Source organism: Sinohyriopsis cumingii, chromosome 13 (genome assembly GCF_028554795.1).
Source record: "Sinohyriopsis cumingii isolate HCF-2022 chromosome 13, ASM2855479v2, whole genome shotgun sequence".
Classification (NCBI taxonomy): domain Eukaryota; kingdom Metazoa; phylum Mollusca; class Bivalvia; order Unionida; family Unionidae; genus Sinohyriopsis; species Sinohyriopsis cumingii.
In genome coordinates, this window is record NC_142973.1 from 27,397,339 (window position 1) to 27,416,521 (window position 19,183).

Consider the following 19,183-nt stretch of genomic DNA (forward strand, 5'->3'; position numbering starts at 1 on the left):
GAAGTTTCCAGGTATCCAAATTGGTGGGCAGGGAGAGAGAAGATCTTTTCTTTTCCTTTTTAGGTTTTCATGCAAGGCTTTAAAGATTGTTCTGTATGTTGCTGTATCCTGTAATGAATCAGTGACACTTGATTACCATTGGAGATCAGTAGCTAATGGTTGATCCATTAAGTTTAATCCTTTTTTGGTTGCTGTTGAGCATCTTGTATAACAAAATAGATCCCTCATTTACCTTATGTAATAGTATTGTTCCATAGCTTACCATCAATATGTGAGCAAAATTTGGGGGAAATGTTTCTGTGGCATTGTTGATGGAGACATAATGTTATTGAGTAATCTTAGAAGCAATGAGACCCCCAAGATGTGGAATTTTAATCCCTCCCATTTTGCTAATTGCACTTTGTTGATAAATGATACAATTGACATAATATAAACCATTTATTAAATATAGTTGGTATGGTCCCACTTGTTCTGGACTGCTCTGGTGGCCTAGTGGTTAGAGCATCTGCCTCGGATGCAGGAGGTTGTGGGTTCGATCCCTGGCCGAGTCATACCAAAGACTTACAAAAATGGTATGAATAGCTGCCTCGCTTGGTGCTCAGCATTAAGAGGTTAGTGTTAGGACTGGTTGGCCTGGTGTCAGGATAATATGACTGGGTGGGACATCATGCTACATGTCTGCAGCATGATGCCCCAGTGCTAGACATCAGTGTAAACTGCCACACTGCAAACATCGTAATGATATGACTGAAAAATTGTTAAAGCTACATTAAAAATCCAAATCACACAATCTAAATCACACACCCCACTTGTTCCTTCTGTATAAGTAGTCTAAAGTGCTGGCATTTACTGGTCACTCCATCTCACCTATGTCTGCACTGGTTTGAATCACGACTCCACCAACATGGGTACATGAGAAAGCTTGCCAATAGCTTGTTGTGGGTTGGTGGTTCTTTCCAGGGTCTTTTCAGATTCTTCCTCCACCAAATATACTGGCTGTCATGTATAGCCTATCATTATCTGAAAAGTGGCAATAAACCCACAAAACCAACCACTAGAACAAACTGTATAATTTGTAATTTGTCATATGTCAATGATCCATACAAATTATAGTTAATTTTGTCTGCTAAGTTTTAACGCTAATAACTTTGTATTCTTTTTAAGGTGTTGCTAATATTTGTAGCTAAGAATCAAATCTAAAACATTACAATGATCAATATTTTTTTAGGATATAATTATTTTAACACCCACCCACCCCAGATATCATGAAGTATAAATAAGGAATAAAACAACCAGTGGTACAAATCTTTTGTGTTTGATCATTCAACTTTAAGATTTGACATGTGGCATGAATAGTGTTGGGAATTTGTTTAAATCTAAAGACTGATGATTTGTTTATTAGAACTGATAAACCACATATTTTAATTGGACATATTTTATTAGTTTGAATGGATAATAATTTTTGAACACATGGTTAAGTTGCTTGTATCCCAAAAAGTTGAATGGTTTGCTGACACTTTTGTAACTTGCCACTTGCCATTTACTAACACTTTTGTCACTTGACACTTGCCATTTGGCACTTGGATTGTACTAAACAATGGAAATTTCATTTAATAAGAAGCTTTTATTAATATAATTTACTATTTTATGAAGATGTTGAATAGTTAAAAAAGAAAACTATGTTAATTTATATTCAGTTATCTTAAACTCATAATTAAATGCTTGCTTGACTGACTTTTTCAACCAATTTTTGATTATTTTAATTTATCATCACACCCATAGGCATGAGATTAGAAATTGTTTTGTGAATTATTGTAAATGGTATAAAAGTGATAAATTAATAAAAAGAAGTTACCATATGTAAATTAAGCAAAATTTTGGGAAGAAATCACAAATTACTAGGTCAGATATTTAACATGATAATGGTTGATGTTTTCCTTTGTTTTGATTCTTTTGTTACTAAATATAGTGAGCTCACCCTTAGAAAAAACTGACACATTGTCAAGTGAAATTTATAATCTAATAACAACCCAAGTGTGAGTCAGTTTTAACATCCATTGCATTTCTGTTCATGAGAAGTGTGCATCATTTACTTATCAATCATAGTTGGTTATATCATTGATCCATCACATATTTTATTTCAATACAGTAATCTCTCATTATAACACTGCTCTTCTTTACTATAAAGTAGACCTCCTTATATTGAGGTAAGTTATACATAACATTATCATTAAGTAATGAAATGGAATATATAACTATACCTTCCTTATAAAAAGGACTAACTTTTAGTGAGGTATTTTATACAAAATGTTATTATTAAATAATAAAATGGGATCCATGACTATACTTGCCTTGTAAAAAGGACTGCCTTATATTGAGGCAGATAATATTACTGTTAAATAATGAAAGTGAATTGATAACTATTGGTATACCTTCCTTATAAAAGGGAGTGCCTCATATAGAGGTATTTTACAAATAATAGTAATACTAAATAATGAAATGGGATCCATGACCATAGCTGCATTATAAAAAGGGACTGCTTTATATTGAGGTATTTTATAGTGAGGGAGTGTTGTGTTGCATCAAAAATACTTATCATTGCTAAGAAACTACTGTGTATCATATTTTAGAGAATTACAGTATTCTGTCAGCTGAATGTCTACATGGGGGCCAAACAATGTTTGGATTGCAGTTAAAAATATGAAGCTCTTAAGTGGTGAAACCAATTTTGTACTCTTATGTCTGATAACCAAATAAATCTTAAGAGTCATGCAGTGCATTGTTTTTTTTTAACATTTACACAAACACTTCATAATGCAGTCAAGTCTGAAAATAGTAACTTGGACCATTGAGAAGAGTTCTTTGTGAACAGGTTGCCTCTATACTCAGGTAAATTTTAACTGATTTATGTATAGATAGGACAGCTAGAACTTGGCTTCCAAAGACAGGTATTCCATATACACAAGCAGTTGATGCACTAGGATTGATGGTATATATGAAGTTTTATCTTTCAAATGTTATAAAATATTAAACCATGAAATGTATGTATTTCACATTTAGGAACATGTCAGACTTAATTTGAGTCCTTGAGAATCACCGTGACACTGGTCGTAGGAAGGTTTAAATATTCATTTGCATAACAAGAAGCTGGTCATGTCTTAGACCATGTCTAGTGACACATCAAAGCATTTGGTAAATTGATGTGTTACATGACTGTATTGACATACCAGGTAATATTACTCTGTGGCCAACAGTATTTGACAAATTTACCACACTACCAAAGCATGACATTTTTATCATGGACCTTAAGCCATGGAGTACAAGGATTGATGGATACACACATTGATGTTGAAGTAATTGCTCGTTCATGATTTTGCCTGGGGGTGGGGTGGCGGCTCAACAAAAAGATATTTCTAATGCAGCATATTGCATTTACTGTAGAATCTCAATCATCCAGTTCATTAGGGGTTGTAAGAATGATTCCAATAATGTTAGTTAATTTAGTCGGTACTTGATCATGTTGGAAATACTCTTATTTAGTTTATTCAACACTTGTTGTTGCCATAAAAATATCAAATTAAAGTGATTATTGATAGTATTGGAATCATTTGAAATTTTTAATAATTGATGATTTGGTCATTACCACCAATCAGCCATAAGATTTAATTGACATTGGTGTAGGCGTTTTCATGTCGTAACACATTTACCAACACATTTGTTCTCTGCCATGCTCTTAGTATTTGAAATTTACTAAGCAGTGCGTTACTAGATTCACTGTTATTCACTCAGTTATCTTGCTTTCACTGGAAGACTTTATCCAGAAAAGTCAAACAGTTAAAAAAACAAAATGGATTCATTTTACAGAATAATTTGTATCAGTCATTCTTGACATAATATTAAATTTGAAATAAGCAGATAAATGAGAATTGACTATAGTTCGGGACATGGTGTTGTTGTTTCAAAATGAGATATTCGAGTCTGGAAAATTAAGGTTTGGATAATTTAGTTTATATAATTGAAGTTTCATTGCAAGTTGACATACTGTACGTTCATTTATTTTTGGTAGGTATCAATTTTTTTTATTTTGCAAAAGATGACATTTTGTTCCAACTTTAATTCGTTGATTGAGTTAGGTGTCTTGTTTCCACAAAAGGAATATTGTTCATAATATCGTAAATATGTGGTTTACAGCATCCAGGAAATTGCATGAATAATAGTAATTCACAGTTCACTTTTGAAGGCCTTTATTCTAAATACAGTTATCCCTCACAATAAAGTTACTTTAAAACATACAGTCCCTTTTTATAAGGCAGGTAAGGTCATGAATTCCATTTCATTATTCATTAGTAATATGTGTATAATACCTCAATATAAAGTTACATCATGTCCACTTTTATGGTTTATTTCAACAGCATTATAGTGAGTGAGTATTGTATCTTGAGAAGTTGGAGCAAACTTGAATTGTTTCTGTGTTTGAATTCTTACACAATCTATACTTTTTTCTTATTCTGCCTTTGCTTTTCTTTTCTTCTCTCAGGTATAACCTTCTATTCCTACCCTTTTCATTCCTCCCCTCTACCTTCTTCCTCTAAATGCTCCAGAGCTTTATATCCGTCACCTTGGCAACAGGTTTTCCTAGTACCAGCTTCCTGGGAAACACCTTCTCCAGGAAGGAAGCTCTTGATACTTAAGACAGGTAAATGAACAGGGACCGATGAATTGTTCTACTTGTGTAATACTGTAACTCTTCAATGATAAGCCCATTCTTGGTGATAATCCATGTCCATTTTTAACAAATTACCAATTATAAACCCACTTGTTTTCAGGACATTCACACAAGGCAGGCCACTGAATTTGTCATGGGAAAAATATGGTAGCAATTACAATTAATAAAGAAATAACTAATAATGATAATGATAATAATAATAATGATTATAATAATAATAAGCTGATGATGATGTTGATGATGAGTATGATGATAGTGATAGTGAAATAGCAATAAAAAAAATTGTTTTTATAATCAGAGCCCAACAGTTTTGTTTCCCTTTGCACCTTATTGAGATTTGAGATATGAATTGCCACAGTGTATGTACATGTATGGAGCATTCAAATTTTATGGTATAGGAAGAGCTACATCATATAATTCAGCATCTGCATTTTACATTTGAAGATAAATACGGTAAAATTCTTAGGATAAATAAGGTAAATTTTTTAGGATAAATAAGGCAAAATACATGCACATAGGATAAATAAGGTAAAATTCTTAGGATAAATAGGTAAAATTCTTATGATAAATACTGTACAATTCTTATGATAAATAAGGTAAAATTCTTAGGATAAATAGGTAAAATTCTTAGGATAAATAATGTAAAATTCTTAGGATAAATAAGGTAAAATTCTTAGGATAAATAATGTAAAATTCTTAGGATAAATAAGGTAAAATTCTTATTAACTTCTTCAGTGACATTGAAAGTGACATTTTCAAAAACATTGTGTGCATCTGCATTTTTAGGCTGACCAGATTATGTGGATTAATCATCATACTTGTATATATACATATGGATCATCCAGAACTGCAGATAATTTATTCTTTTTTTTTTATTCTTTTTTTTTGGGGGGGAGTATAATCAAATTAAATAAATGTTACATTTACTGTCCATTTCCAATTTCTGCATATATTGCTTGTTATTAAATTTCCCTTGTAATTAAACATATCACAAGCTGAGAAATTAATTATGAAAATAATGTCATAAAAATTATAGATATCTTTGAGTCTTGCATTATTTCTACATATCGACTGCACTGAGATGCAGATTTTCTTCCTTCAATGCAGATAAAAGTAAGAATTTTGTTGAAACTTGTTTTGGTCACCTTGTGTGAGTATTCTAATATAGTGGTAACAGATATATGTAAATAATAAAGACTGAATTACAATAGGTTGTATTTTATATCTGAAATGTCTTGCAAAGATGCTATTTCAATATAAGTTATTAGTATTTCTAATGAGTTTATAAATACTGGCCTAATTTACTGTAGTTTAGTTACCTCCCATGGATTGTAGGTCTCTACAGTGCTCCACAAAAAGGAGCTATCTTCACATTTTTTTGTAAAAACAAATTTCATATGTAATTTGTTCATATTTTCAATTTGCTTTCATTTGTTTGTTAATATGAATTTCAAAGGGAACATTAGTTAGGATTTCACAGACATAAGTCATTTAAATCAAGTATTATAGTTTATAACTTGACAGGCTGGTAATAATCTTAGAGTTCCGGTTGCACCTTTTTTTGTCTTTTTAAAATATGCTTCATATAATATCTTCAACAGCTAATCTTGTGTATTTTTAAATTGCTTTTTTTCCAGTGGAGAAAAAGTCCAAGGTGGCCTTTATGACCACCATGGACAGAGAATTATTTCCAGTCAAAATGCCTTACAACCGTTTTGGCAATGAGATTGTTCCTTTGAGGGGTGCTCCACACAGAGGACCTGGGTGCTATGAAAATGAGGATGTAAGTTTAATGTTACTAATTTTATTTTAGTCTTTTTTTTTAAATTTTTACTTTTTGCTATGTATGTCTATGGTAATTAAAAACTGTAGACTAATTAAATAGGGCCCCAGGTGGCCAACTGGTCTAAAGCACTCATCTTTACCAATTACTGTGATCTTACCACTGTCTGCCTGGGTTTGAGTCTTGGGCTCAACCAGTGTGGGTGTGAGAAAGCTTGCTAATAGCTCCCTGTAGGTTAGTGGTTCTTCCTGGGGTTTTCCCAGGTTCATCCTCTGCCAACTATATTTTCTATCTTGTTCATAGCCTATCATATATGGGAAATGAGATCAAGCCCACAACAACTGGTAAATCTTGTTCCTTTAAAAGTAAAATTTGGTAAAAACTGCTTTAAATAAAGGATATGCAGACCTCATTGTCATTAGTACTTTAGTCATTATTTCAGTGTATCTTAAAATCAGTTAAATCCATAAATATATATATTGATAAAATGCATTTCTGTCATGATTATTTTACACTTGTTTTGGTATTTATAAAGTAGTTGGTACATGTACCTTTTTTAAAAAAAGAGAAAGTGTAGATATAGTCACAAATATAGATCCAAGGATTAAGTCCTTACACTTAAAACACTTCTTATAGCTAAAGGAATATGGATGCAAGTAAGTAAGAATTTTTGGATATATGCTGCTATCATTACTTGTACAATTTACATCTGTGGTGGCTCATTGCACAGAGTGCTGGATTTGTGACAGTAAGGGTGTGGGTTCAAAGCCTACCATTACATTATCTGCAGTTGGTTACCATGATGTGTCAATGGACAAGGCACATTATTCCCAGTTCCTCAGCCTGAAATAACCAGTTTGTGTTGTTGTGCTATAAAACATCAAAAAACAAACCAGTCATATAATTTACCAGTAATGTGGGGCAGTGAATGAGAGAGCCCTGTAAGATATGTTTAAAACTATTTAGCATAATATAGGTATAAGACTGGGTCTGTGATTGAGAATGTCCTGTAAGATATGTTTAAGACTGTGGGTCAGTTAATTAGAAAGCCCCATAATATAGGTTTAAGACTGGGGGTCTGTGAATGAGAAAGCCATGTAAGATATGTTTAAGACTGTGGGTCTGTGAATGAGAAAGCCCTGTAAGATATGTTTAAGACTGTGTGTCAGTGAATTAGAAAGCCCTATAAGATATTTTTAAAACTGTATCAGTGAATGAGAAAGCCCTATAAGACAGGGTTAAGACCATTGGTCTGTGAATGAGAAACCCCTGTAAGATATGTTTAAGACTGGGTCATTGAATCAGAAAGCCATATTAAATATGTTTAAGACTGGATCATTGAATCAGAAAGCCATATTAGATATGTTTAGGACTGAGGGTCATTGAATCAGAATGCCATATTATATTTGTGTAAAACTAAGGGTCATTGAATCAGAAAGCCATATTAGATATGTTTAAGACTGGGTCATTGAATCAGAAAGCCGTATTAGATATGTTTAAGACTGGGTCATTGAATCAAAAAGCCATATTATTTTTAAGACTGGGTTATTGAATCAGAAAGCCATTATATTAGATATGTTTAAGACTGGGTCATTGAATCAAAAAGCCATATTATTTTTAAGACTGGGTTATTGAATCAGAAAGCCATTATATTAGATATGTTTAAGACTGGGTCATTGAATCATAAAGCCCTGTAAATATGTTTAAGGTTGAAATTTTCGAATAATATGCAGCTTAAATCAGTTTTCTGTTTAAGAGCCATTTTGATCAAAACTTATATCCTTAATCACTAAATATTACCAAGTATAGAAGTTTCTTAAATTTAGTGATATAACTGTATGAACAAACATATTTTTCCCAGACATGATTTGACAAATTTTAAGCCTCAGTTTTATTTGTACAAATGTATTGTTGCTAAAAATATTTTTTATTTACAGTTGCTTATGTAAATAAAGTGTTGATTTTACTGTGTGAAAGATATTTTAACATTTCTAAGCTTGTATATGTGATAAAGTTATTTGCAATAAAAAATAAAATGGTAGAATCAGTAAATTACAGTTGTATGAGTTTATCTCTCTTTTTTTCAGAAAACCAGTTTTTCATATCAGATTGAGCATAAGATCAACAGCAGCAAGGGCTACACATTAGGGGCCAGAACAGGCCCTAGATTGCAAAAAGAGGCTGTGGTAGGTGTTATGAACTGGTACAATATCCCTCCTGTTCAAGGTGCTCATAATGTTAAAACTGCCATCACAATTTCTCCATGCATGGGTGTATTGGCTCCAGCTTTCCAGTTATTTCCAGTCATTTACTATTTATTATTTTTCTTATTAACCACAATATAAGTTGACCACTGGGTCAGGGAATCATCCCAAGGTCACCTTTCAGTCAAATATTTCTGGTTATCAGATAATCTAGGGATAATAAATATAATCTGCAGAAAAAGAAAACACACACACACACACACACACACATGCATATGGCACACAACATAGGTGACATGGACTTGGTGATATTACAGTATTTTGTTCCTGTTTACCATCAAATCAGATACAAGTTACATATTTATTATTGAGGTCCATTTTTGAAGAAATTGGTCCTCTTTTTTTATTTACCATAGTAGTGTATTTATTTACCATAGCAATGTTCTTATGCATTGCAACTATTTGCTTAAAAGCAAAAATAGAAGGATTTTTCATATTGAATCTCAAGTATAAATATAATATTTTGCCAAAATAAGCAGGAAATTACACAAACTGTCCAGTTGTTCACTTCCTAAGAATGTTTCTTTTTTCGACAAATGTACAATATTTGGGCAGAAAGTTGCAAACACTTCAATAAAACGGTACCAAAACTGTGAAGTAATTATTCTATGGATTAATTTAAAGTTAAAAGAGATCAACTTGGTAACCTTGGTACAGCATTTTGCCCAGCTATAAATCTCAGACCACTCTTCACTACTTATATTTTTATTAAATACTTGCATCCAAGTTTCTTGCTTTGCAATGTGTTGCCTTTTAGCATTTTTTAAAAGATCTTTGTAAACAAACTTGAGTGATTTTTGTTTTGCAAGTTCATTATTTGATCCTCCTGCTTATCAAAATTATTTTGTACTAAATGGTTTTTTATCTTTCTATGCTTTTGGAATTTTGGATATTAAGGAGAAGTATTTCAAGAAATCATCACTTCTAGTTTTTTGTTTTATTATTTTAAAAGGTATTAAATTACCATGATCATCTACTAGATCATTCACAATTTCAAAACTGGCTTCTGTCTAGGATTTGTGTTGATAGAACATTGGGGAGGGGGGGAGGACAAAATTTAAAATACTCATAGATAGATACTCATTTGGACTTTGCGTTTCCTCTTGCCAATTAGATACTGCCAAAATTACATCTCTCCAAAAACTGTTTTTAATGAACTTACTAAATTCTTCTAATTTCCTTCTCCCTAAATTCCAAATATCCTTTTTTTCTTCGTCATTTACTATTTTAGCAATTTGTTTTTAACATTTTATTTGGTTTTATACAAGCTTTCCATTTTCATAAAGATTCTCTTAATAAATTATTTTTTAGGAAAAAATGATGATTGCCAATAACAATGTAGATGAAAATAGCAGGTGATTTTTCAAAGGTTACTACCCCTCAGGGTCATGCCAATTTCTGGCTATTCTTTATGATTGCTGAAAGTTTACACTACTAGGACCTTGAAATGTTTGTTTAAATACATTTTTAAAATCAGTGCTGGATAACTTTCTCAGTGCCATTTGAAACCAATGATAAAAGGTGATTTCTCTACAAATTATACCCTAAACCTTATATGTCTTCAAGCAAGAGCTTTTAATTTTCTTGAAGACACAAGTTATATTTGTTGTTTTGGTTGTAAATAAATTTTAGATTTTAGTGTTGATAGATTGTGAAATAATTGTATTATTTTTCTCTGTTACATAACACGAACAGTTTGATTCACCCAAGGTAACAAGTAGATAGAGATGAAAAAAAAATCAGTATTTTAGTTGCAGATAGATAATGGAAAAGATATATATTAATGTAGTATTTCTTCCATGATATGCTCATAAGTCCCACCTTTTAGATGCATTGAAAAGTGCGGATAAGCATATTATCATTTGAAAACGTTTTCTTACTTCAAATTTTTTCTAAATTTTGAAAAAATGGGTCTGAACTTATCAGCAAGTACAGGCATATCATCAAGCATTGTCTTTGACAGAATGGTAAAGAATAGGTATCACTTTTGTATGCTGTCACATCATACCTTGCTAAGAGACATGTGTTTTCTCTCATCTGTGACAGCAAGTTTGAATAGAAGTGTCACTTTTGGTATATATCACACAATACCCTGCCAAGAGGAAAGTGTTTCTCTCACTTGTGACAGAGTGGTAGTACAGAGATATCACTTTTTGTATGCTGCAATCTCATACCCTGCCAAGAGATGTTTTCTCTCACCTGTGACAGCATTGTAGGATATATATGTTACTTTTGGTATGCATCACATGGTACCCTGCCAAGAGGAACATGTTTATTTCTCCTGTGAAAGCATGGTATGACATATATGTCACTTTTTATATGCACCACTTGATATCCTGCCAAGAGAAAACTGTTTTGTCTCACCTTTGAAATAATGGTGAGACATTTATGAGGTTTTTTTTTCTGTTACATGAAAAATGTCAAGAAAAAAGTGCTTTTGTTTCACCAGTGACAGTATGTTGAGATAAGTATTTTTATCTCACCAGTGACAGCATGGTGAGACAAAGGTGTGTTCTTGTCTCACCTCTGATAGCATGATGAGACAGAAGTGTTCGCTTCCTTGGCAGTTGCAGCAGCAGAGGTGGTGGCAGCAATGTCAGCATTACAAGTCTATGTTAAAAATTTTGTTTGCAAATTACTGATAGATACTGTGGGATTACAATGTTATAAAGCTGCAGGTGAGATACCATATTCTGCAGAATCCTTGTTTTTTAATTGTTCAGTTTAGAATTTTGAATGATACCATCATTTATGCATAATATTTTCCATTTTTATCGTCTATACATTCACTTTAAAATTCTTTTCTCTTGTTTATAGCCAATGTTGACTCGAAATGAGTCCCTCATGGATTTTGTTTTTAAACCAGTAGAGAGGGAACACACCTTTTACAGGGTAACATTCTGCCTGAATACCTGCCTGAGTTGTATATTTCATGGAACTGCAGATTTGTTTTTTTCATGTTGAACATGGACCAATTATTTCTTTAACTTTTACATGAATATTTTAAACTTTTTTTATACATATTTATGAAACTCTTTACCTGGCACTGTATGGTAAAAAAATGGTATTTCCATGGTTATTTGCATTCCATCTCATATATGTAAATCAGGAGTTGCCAGTCTGTCAACAAGCATAAGTTGTCATCAGGTGTTTTATGAAGGAAATGTAAAGGAGCAGTCTGACCAGTCTCATCTAGGGCTAATTAAATATAGTGATCTTCATAACCAAATACCACAGCATAGATCAGTCCAACATACATCACAGTTATGGTCACACGTCACAATTTTGTTTATGAATGTAGTTTTAATACTGAACGTACCTTGATATAAAGCATCATGCTCTTAGTGATAAGTTTATTTAAGACACCATGATTAGGCACTTTTGAATTTTTCAGTAACACAGAATTAAAATTGTTGTAGATTTACAATTTTCGTTAATTTCTTTTAAACATTTTTACTATGCACTAACAATTTTTAAAAAAATAAATATGTGGTAGTATTGTATTAAAACATTTTCTTTCTCCAAATATTATATGCTTTGCATTTGGTATGGTTGTCTAGGCTCTGGTATTTAAAAATATCTTTTGCATTATAATGAGATTTTTCTAACCAGGGCTTTCATTGAGACATAATTTTCCATGTTCAGCAAGAAAATATATGTAATTCATTTTTTTTGGTACTGGTATATATTTATGTACTTTTCGTGTGGAATCACTTGGGGATGTGTTGTTTTGACCTGTCTTTATTTCATTTTCCTGTCAGTATCCTTAATGGCAAGATTAGGTCCTTTCAGAACTATATTATTTCATTACTTTGGATTAAGAAAGTGGAGTTATTATATCAGTAATGAGGGACCAACTTTAGTCAGTCATTTTTCCAGAATCTGACTGATAGTGTCACCAGAAAATGCCAGTCCAAAATCCTTTTATCATGCATTTTAGGATATCACGTGCTTTGTTTTATTTATGTTTTCCTTACTAACAAAATTATTTTGCTACAATATCATCTTTTGGAGATAACTATGTTTATATAAATTTTATAAATATAGGTGTGATTTAAAATTTTTTAAATTCATTGTAGCAAGGTCTTGAAGACAGCTTAATGGTGTCTTTCTGGGCAAAATCCCTACAAAGATTTCATAAGTAATATAAATAAATAAGTTAAGTTCATTAATTGTTTTCTTTGTTAATAGGAACTTTTTATATTTTATATCTCATTACAAACTTGTATAGCCATGTATTAAAGATGATGATGATGATTGCTGCTGTTGTTCATAGACAATGCTAAAAATAATAATCTGAATTCTAATTACACAAAAGTTATGAAAAAATGGTATTCAATGATTTTCAGAAGTCTCTTTTTGCATGGTCAGAGGTTACATTATGAAATCACTCATTCAGTGGCATTTATCTTGAGAAACTTTTTCCCATTTGAAAGCTACATTTGAAACAAGCAGACCATTTTTAGAACCATTATATTATTTATAGCAATAACAGACTACTACTACTACTAATAATAATAATAACTATATGTACATGCAGTGACAGGAATACATACCCTGCACTTCAGGCATGTTCTTTTGAACATGTTTTTCTTATATGGCAAATAATATAAATTCTTCACTCTTAAGATTTTAGAAGCAGTGTCAGAGTAGAATGTTTCCTGTACATCTATGACTGTTTAGCTGCAAAGTTGACACAATTGCTAAATAAATGAGCATAATTCTCAAAATTCACTAAAGGGAACAAAAATAAAATTGTATTGCACATCTACACTGACACAATATCTAGCCTACAAAGAATCAGTAAAATCGTGTGAGGCCTGGTGGAGGAGAAGTAATGACAAGCTAAATTCTTAAAATATCTCTTATTTTAAGAATTTCAAAAAAATGTAGCTAAAATAGGACAGAAAGAAAGTTTAATCTTTATTTTGCATATTCACCAACCACATATATAACCTTCAATTTTTCATTAAAATCCTCCAATTATTATGGAATGAGAAGCATTGTCAAACTGAATTCCCCAAATACTACCTTTTTGGAGAGTGTTTCAAGAAATATTCCCAAAAATGAGCCTGATGTAAAATTAACATTTAATTGCTCACCTACACCAAGCACATAGCTTGCCTACAAGGTTTCAATAAAATACTCAAAGATCCATGGGAGAAGAAGTGATGATGAGCTAAAGTCTCAAAATAAACCCAATATATTTCCCCAAAAATGGGCAAGAGGAAGAAAATTAAAACCTTAATGCTCATCTACACCAACCACATATCAAGCCAACAAAGTTTCAATTAAATCTTCCAAGCAGTGTGGGAGAAGAAGTGATAATGAACTGAATTTCCAAATACCCATTTTTGGACAATTTTTCAAGAAGTGTCTCCAGAAATGGGCCAGAGGAAAAAGGTAAGACCTTATTATGCATTTTCACCAATAAGCTAGGTACAAAGTGTCAGTTAAATCCTTAAAGTAATATTAGAGGAAAAGAATGAACAAGCTGAATTCTTAGTAATAAAAATAAACATTTAATAATGTTAATAATAAAAAATTTCAACAAATTTTTCCACAAAATGGGCCAAAGGAAAAAGGAAAATTATATTGCATACCTACATTAACCATGTATATAACTAGAAAGTTTAATAACATCCTGCATGTGATGTGGGAGAACATTTAAGTGATCACAAATTCACTTCCCAAAATATTACTTTTTTTGACAATTTTTTTAAAAAATGTCCCAAAAAATGGGTATGTGGGGAAAAAAGTCCAACATTATTGCACATCAGCACCAGTTAGATATCTGACCTGCAAAGTTTTAATAGAAAATACTCCCAGTGGTATGGGAGGAGAATTAAGTGACAAATTCAGGACCCAGAATACCCCTTTTTTGATGATTTTTCAGAAAATGTCTCTAGCAACTGGCCAGTAGAACAATCAAAAACCTTATGGTGTACATATATATATATATATATATATATATATATATATATATATATATATATATATATATATATATATATATATATATATATATATATATATATATATTAAACACATATCTAGCCTTTAAAGCTTCATTAAAGTCCTCCAGCAGTATGGGAAAAGTAATATTTAGCTTTCTCACAAATGGAAGACAGATGGAAAGAGATACTTATGCATAGAGGCAATGACAGATTAAATACTTTGCAGGAATGTGGGGATAATAATATAAATAACTGTAATCTTTTAACCAAATGACTTAAGATTAATCCACTAAATGAAATCTGTACAATCTTAAAATCAGTAATCTGTACAATCTTAAAAACACTATGATAACTAAGACCCCAAAGGTAAGGAAAGATGTTCTAAAAATAACATAATCCTTGATTGGCATCAATCTAAGAGTGTTGAAAAGAGATGAAGTAGATGTTGAAATATCCTGGATAATTAAAATTTCCCTGGTTGCTCTTTTCCTTAAGCTGTGTACTGATTTACCCAATAACAAATCAGGTCACAGGACCCATACTCTTGAAACATTTTGTAAAGGTGAAGTTCAGGCTGAACCTCAAAGTGAAAAACATTTGAAATTCTGTAACTTTAAATAAAATGAAGTTAAAAAAATAGAAGTTTAAAGATCATCTTAACTTGGGTTCATGTGAAAGCTTTCTAGACTACAATTACATGGCTAACTCAAACTATCACATTTGTTGGGGTATTGAGCCTGGGCTGGAGTTTTTTGTTCCACACATTTTAAGAATGCATGTATGTGGCCTGGCTGACTTATCATTCACAGGTCATATCAAGTCATACTTCAGTCTGATTTTTCTGTTAATGCACAAATGCACAAAGATTTGTTTTGAGAGAAATACTCTTTTTGTATTGAAACTTCACACACTGAATTTTGGGTGTTGATGTGTCTCAGTATCTTTGGGTGTTTTGAGAGAAATATTATCCTATATTGAAACTTCACACACCGAATTTTGGGTGTTGATGTGTCTCAGTATCTTTAGGTGTTTTGAGAGAAATACTTTTCCTATATTGAAGCTTCACACACTGAATTTTGGGTGTTGATGTGTCTCAGTATCTTTGGGTGATGGAATTCTGTAGTTAAAGATTAATTAAGATGAGAAACAAATTGATATATTTCAATATTTGTTACTATTATTTTCGAAAATTCTATGCTTTATATGTCTTTCAAGCTGAAGCCTTGATTTTGCATTCATATAAAAGGATAAAAATTAGGTGTAGCTTGCCTGTACAAATACATAAATAGTAGAAAATTATCAATTTGTCATAAAATTAGATCGATTGGATTCAAAAATTGTCTGACAGATATAAAAAATACACTTTTCTTTCTCATTATTCTTGAAATTAAGATGAACATTTTGGAGAACAAGATTCAACTTAATACTTCCTATGTATATAAAAAAGTTGAAAGAAAAGTTTCATTCTTAATTTTTTACTCATATAAACACAACAAACTTGATTGACAACAATCAGTGAAGAGAGGATCAAGTTTGTTTTACCAGGGTTTTAAGTCATTCAGTGTTGGTCTGTCCGAGTTTCAAACTTTAATCAGTCAATAAGAGGTAAATGTGGTAGACATTTAGCTAAGAGAGGAAGCATTCTTGTATAATCTAAGTTGGAATGGTAGCTCACAGTGCTTTTCGCTCTCCAGTTTCAGACACCAAGTCCCACAGCATATCAAACACAATGTACAGAAGCTAAGGAATTTGATAAATCCAAAAAGCCATTTTATATTGGAGCTGAGAGATTTCCTGTCTACAAACGTGATGTGGCAGAGGTCCTTCCAGGGTATGTATATATGAGTAAAATGCATAGATGATAACAGTCCTGTACATGTACAATGAGGGTTTCAGGGTGTTAATATTAGTTCTGCTTTTGCAAAATTGAATTTTACTGGCAACATGTAACAGTAAAACTTCCATTAATATTGTTAGATATTCCAATCAAAATCTTGTCCCCATTCTTACACACACTCAAATTTTTTTATTGAAAAGTTGTTGAAAATGCAATTCTAAGTTGCAGGTAGGGTAAAGACAACACAATGGCACCGACATTTCTGACAGTATACTATGGATTTTATTACTGCAAATTTTGATGTTCAACCAGTCAAAAAGCATGTTACATCCATCAGTTTATTAGATTATCAATCAAAAAGCGTAAAATGATGGTAAAAATGTTTCTTTCACTGATTTATTCATGTGGTCATTTGCCAGCCTAAGTCATCCATTGCATTGTGGATCACATTATAGTAAATTTCATATTTTATATATTTTCACCACAATTTTATAACAAGTGAAACAACTTGTATCGTCTACTTTCCATGACTCAGATCTCACATGAAACAGTGATCTTATAAAGTTGAAGAAACCAGAGAATCCAGAGAAATCCACTGGTTGTGCATTGGCAACTATTGATATTTATATCTGACAGAAATGGGGATCAAATCCAAGACTGCAGACATGAGAAGCAGCTATATTACCAGTACATTACCATTGAGATGTCAGGTTTGCAATGCAATAGAAACCTGAACATATGCTTAGGAAAGATGGAAAGTGAAATAAAAATGAAAATTTCTTAGCTCTTTTATTGGTATATAGTGTTGGGAACATTCAGGATTCACTGAAAAAAAATTGAAATTTTTATTTTAATTTTATACCATAATGCTAGCCATGTTAGTTCACAAACTGCAAAGAACAAAGCTGATCAAACTAATTTCAACCAGCATTTTTTATATAAAATTAAAAAACTCTTACTTTTCTTCACAATAGATTACAATTTTCCTGAAAATTGCCAGAGGATTGAAATACAGTGGAGTCCCATATTATCAAAATTTGGATTAATTGAATTTTGGATCATTGATATTTTCAGACATTTCTTCCATTTCTGTTCTTGCAGCCCAGGGGCATATGAGCACCAGATAAAGAAGAACAGGAAAGTCCAGTGGCACCAGTCATTTGGTGGAGAGCCCATAATGATGCCTCAAGCACAAGTCAGGAGTACGATAGACAAAAACACAGAAAAGGTGGGCATACCGTGTGTGTTTTTATATATATATTGCATCCTCCACTGATCAGAATTACACAAGCAGCATCTCTTGTCAAGTATGCCACAGACAGTCCAGAGCACAAATTGCCCTTTCATGCACATACACACACATAATTGTATGCATGCATGCACATACTCACATGCATGCATGCACACACACACACACACACACACACTGTCCTTAAATGATTACATGTGAACCTGGCAGTATGCTATATTACAACATTTTCAAAAGCCTTAGTTTCAATATTCAATAGTTATTGAATTATTGATTTACAAAATTCAAGTAGCATGATCCATGTAAATATTGTTCAGTAATAATATAGAAGAAAATTGAGATCAAAGTCAAATATTGTAAGGAATCAAAATTAGACTTATTTCTAAATATGAAACTTCACTGACAGAAATACCAATATATGTGTACATTTTTGCCCAGACAGACCAGGGAGGTAGAATACTATAAATTCATTTATTTTCATGGGGATATATTTTTGTTGTTTGGCAAAATAAATTTGATTTTTCTTAGTATTTGATCAGAGCCTGTTCTAAATTTGATTATTTATGGAGGAAACTCCCCCTCATTTAAAATGGATATGCATGTAATTCTTAAATCTTCGGCAGATTTAACAAAGAAAACAAAGCTGTGCTAAAAATTATGCTGTGCAAATTTTGCACATTTGGTTTATTGCAGGATTTTTTAATGGCTACAAAATCCATGAAAATTGTTACTCAGTTTATAAAAGCAAATTACCAATACAGTACTCCTCATTATAATGCTGACCATAAGAGTCATTGAGTATTTTGCTTAGAGTGAGACTATCTTATGATGAAAAAATTACACAGTACTCCCAATTATAATGGTGTCCATGAAACCATAGAGTATACTACCTTATAGCGAGACTGCCTTATAATGGAGTACATTTTGCAGTATTCCTTCATTTTAACACCATCCATTCAAGCCATAGAGTGTACTGTCTTACATTGTGACTGCCTTATAATGGAGTAAACTATACATTACTCCCTACTTATAACACTGTCCATAGGAGCCATAGAGTATATTGCCTAGAATAAAACTTACAATAGAGTACATTATACAGTACTCTGGACATTATAACACTGTACATGGGAGCCATAGAGCATATTGCTTAGAATGAAACTTACAACGGAGTACATTATACAGTACTCCCTATTTATAACACTGTCCATGGGAGCCATAGAGCATATTGCCTAGAATGAAACTTACAAAAGAGTACCTTATACAGTACTCCCTATTTATAACACTGTCCATGGGAACCATAGAGCATATTGCCTAGAATGAAACTTAAAATAGAGTAGATGCAATGCAACACTACCCGAGTATAACAC

General features: G+C 32.0%; 1 protein-coding gene across 3 annotated transcripts in view; it reads left to right on the forward strand.

The window, feature by feature from the left end:
- Window positions 1-19,183, forward strand: part of LOC149785095 (ciliary microtubule-associated protein 3-like) — a 30,063-nt gene that overhangs the window by 5,396 nt on the left and 5,484 nt on the right. For 2 of the 3 annotated variants that reach the window (XM_089978853.1, XM_089978854.1), the window contains 5 exons: window positions 6,364-6,509; window positions 8,597-8,695; window positions 11,591-11,665; window positions 16,425-16,561; window positions 17,669-17,795. In XM_089978853.1, coding sequence (XP_089834979.1) covers window positions 6,364-6,509; window positions 8,597-8,695; window positions 11,591-11,665; window positions 16,425-16,561; window positions 17,669-17,795 — 584 coding nt within the window. Of the gene's footprint in view, window positions 1-4,537; window positions 4,697-6,363; window positions 6,510-8,596; window positions 8,696-11,590; window positions 11,666-16,424; window positions 16,562-17,668; window positions 17,796-19,183 lie in introns of all 3 variants that reach the window. The other variant, XM_089978852.1, reaches the window with a different exon arrangement.